This window comes from Gordionus sp. m RMFG-2023, chromosome 2 (assembly GCF_954871325.1).
Source record: "Gordionus sp. m RMFG-2023 chromosome 2, tfGorSpeb1-WG-v2, whole genome shotgun sequence".
Classification (NCBI taxonomy): Eukaryota; Metazoa; Nematomorpha; class Gordioida; order Chordodea; family Parachordodidae; genus Gordionus; species Gordionus sp. m RMFG-2023.
This window is the reverse complement of record NC_088776.1, coordinates 3,121,249-3,123,134: the sequence shown is the minus strand read 5'-3', so window position 1 is coordinate 3,123,134 and position 1,886 is coordinate 3,121,249. Positions and strand designations below refer to the sequence as shown.

Genomic DNA, 1,886 nt, shown 5'->3' with positions numbered 1-1,886 from the left:
AAGGATCTCAGGGCATAGAGGATTTTGGGTATATTATAGTAGTTTTGATTAAAAAAGGATTGATGGGCTAGTAGGTAATTAAATAATATGTTTAATTCAGCCAAATTGTTAAGGGATTTGTTTAAAAATTATGGCCTTTTCAATCGGTGATCCGAAATGTGTCATTTAATCTCTGTTGATGACGTGATATGTGGTGTCTTAAGGAATGGATGTAGGATTTAGGAAGGAAATCTTATATTTGGGGAGATTTAGTGTACTTCTGTAATATGTGAGAGATTCTCTATGTGGGGAGGGGTGGACAGGATTGTAGAAAGGTTGCCCACGACAATTCGAGATACCAGGAATTTAATGTAAGGATAGATATAGATTGAATTTCCTGGATTATTTTGTGGATCCCAATGCAAAAGAAGGCCGAGCATCGGGGATCTCGTTAAATTTCCTCTTGAGATTTGTTTATGTTATTATTGTATTTTAGAAATGCAGAGCTTGAATAACTGAGAGGAATATATGAGTGGTATTCAGGATAGCAAAACAAAAAAACGAAGTGTTAACATTAAGACATTATTGAAATGAAAAAAATATAAAAAATAAAATATTTTACCTCTCAATCTTCTATACTATAAGGGCACAATCATGTTTTAAAAAATGAAAAATAATTTTTTTTATTAAATTAAAATAATACTCCTAAATAAATTTAATTTTATTAAAAAGCAAATATTTATATCATCTCAAATTTCACATTCATTCATTCAAAAAAAAATGATCATATATATAAAAGTATTAAATGGTGAAGAGTGCCATGTAGAGGTGAATCACATTTTACAGAATATGACATATATATAATACTAGGTTTCTCCTAATGAGTCAATTGGAACTATTAAAAATTTACTTTCAGATCTTTTAAAAATACCTGTAAATAATCAAAAATTAGTATTTAAAGGGAAAACGTTATCTGGTTTAGAATCTAATTATCAAATATAATTTATATTGTTATTTTTAGATATTAACTGCCTTAAAGATTATAACATTGGACCTAATACTCGAATGCATTTAATTTTGTCAAAACCTCTCCTAATTAATAATAAATCAAGTACAACTGCAACAATTGACAAATCAAAAAAATCGTCCAACTCTAATTATGATTTTTGGAATATACTTCATAAACACATTGAGCAAACAATAAATAAAAATGATTCAGAAATTTTGATAGATGTTTGTAAAAAGGTAATATTGATTATTCCATTAAAAAATTTTGTTTTTTTTCCAGAATTTTAATACAGAGTTTGATCGTTTTAATTTGAATACCCTTGATAGGATAGCAAAATCACAAATGGAATCAAAATTGCAACCTCTACCTGACGACGATTTAAATAATGAATTATTGTAAATAAATTTCACATGCATTTTTCTCAAACTGTATTATATATATACTTTTAATTTATTATACATTATTTAAATAAACAAAAATTTAAGAATTTTTATATAAATATACATCTTGTCAGTTGCAATATAATATCTTTAAGATTAGTTACATTCATATTATTATGAGCTTTATTCACACATTTAACTGAATAATTTGATAATTGCTTACCCTTAATTTACTTTAAAAATATATCCCTAATATCAAGGCATAAGCATATCCAGGATTTGGCAAAAGGTGGGAAAGATATTTGGTTGGTTTTTTTCCCATAAATTTTATTGGAGGTCTTTAGGTCCACTTATTTTTTACCAGAGAGCTGGTCCATTTTTTTAAAAAAAATATCAGGGCTGGGCCTAAAAATTTTTCTTAAAAAAAACATTGGCTAGACCTAAAAAAATGTTTTTATTTTAAATCACCATTATTATCTATAATAAATATATTTAAAAATAGTGTATCAATGAACAAT

The 1,886-nt window shown here is 26.4% G+C and overlaps 1 protein-coding gene across 1 annotated transcript; it reads left to right on the top strand.

The window, feature by feature from the left end:
* Window positions 1-722: 722 nt before the first annotated feature.
* On the top strand, window positions 723-1,413 carry LOC135925061 (ubiquitin-like protein 4A). The gene is made up of 4 exons (XM_065460217.1): window positions 723-807; window positions 850-955; window positions 1,001-1,224; window positions 1,268-1,413. The coding sequence occupies exons 1-4, from the start codon at window positions 760-762 to the stop codon at window positions 1,385-1,387; spliced, it is 498 nt and encodes a 165-aa protein (XP_065316289.1). The 5' UTR covers window positions 723-759; the 3' UTR covers window positions 1,388-1,413.
* Window positions 1,414-1,886: the final 473 nt, after the last annotated feature.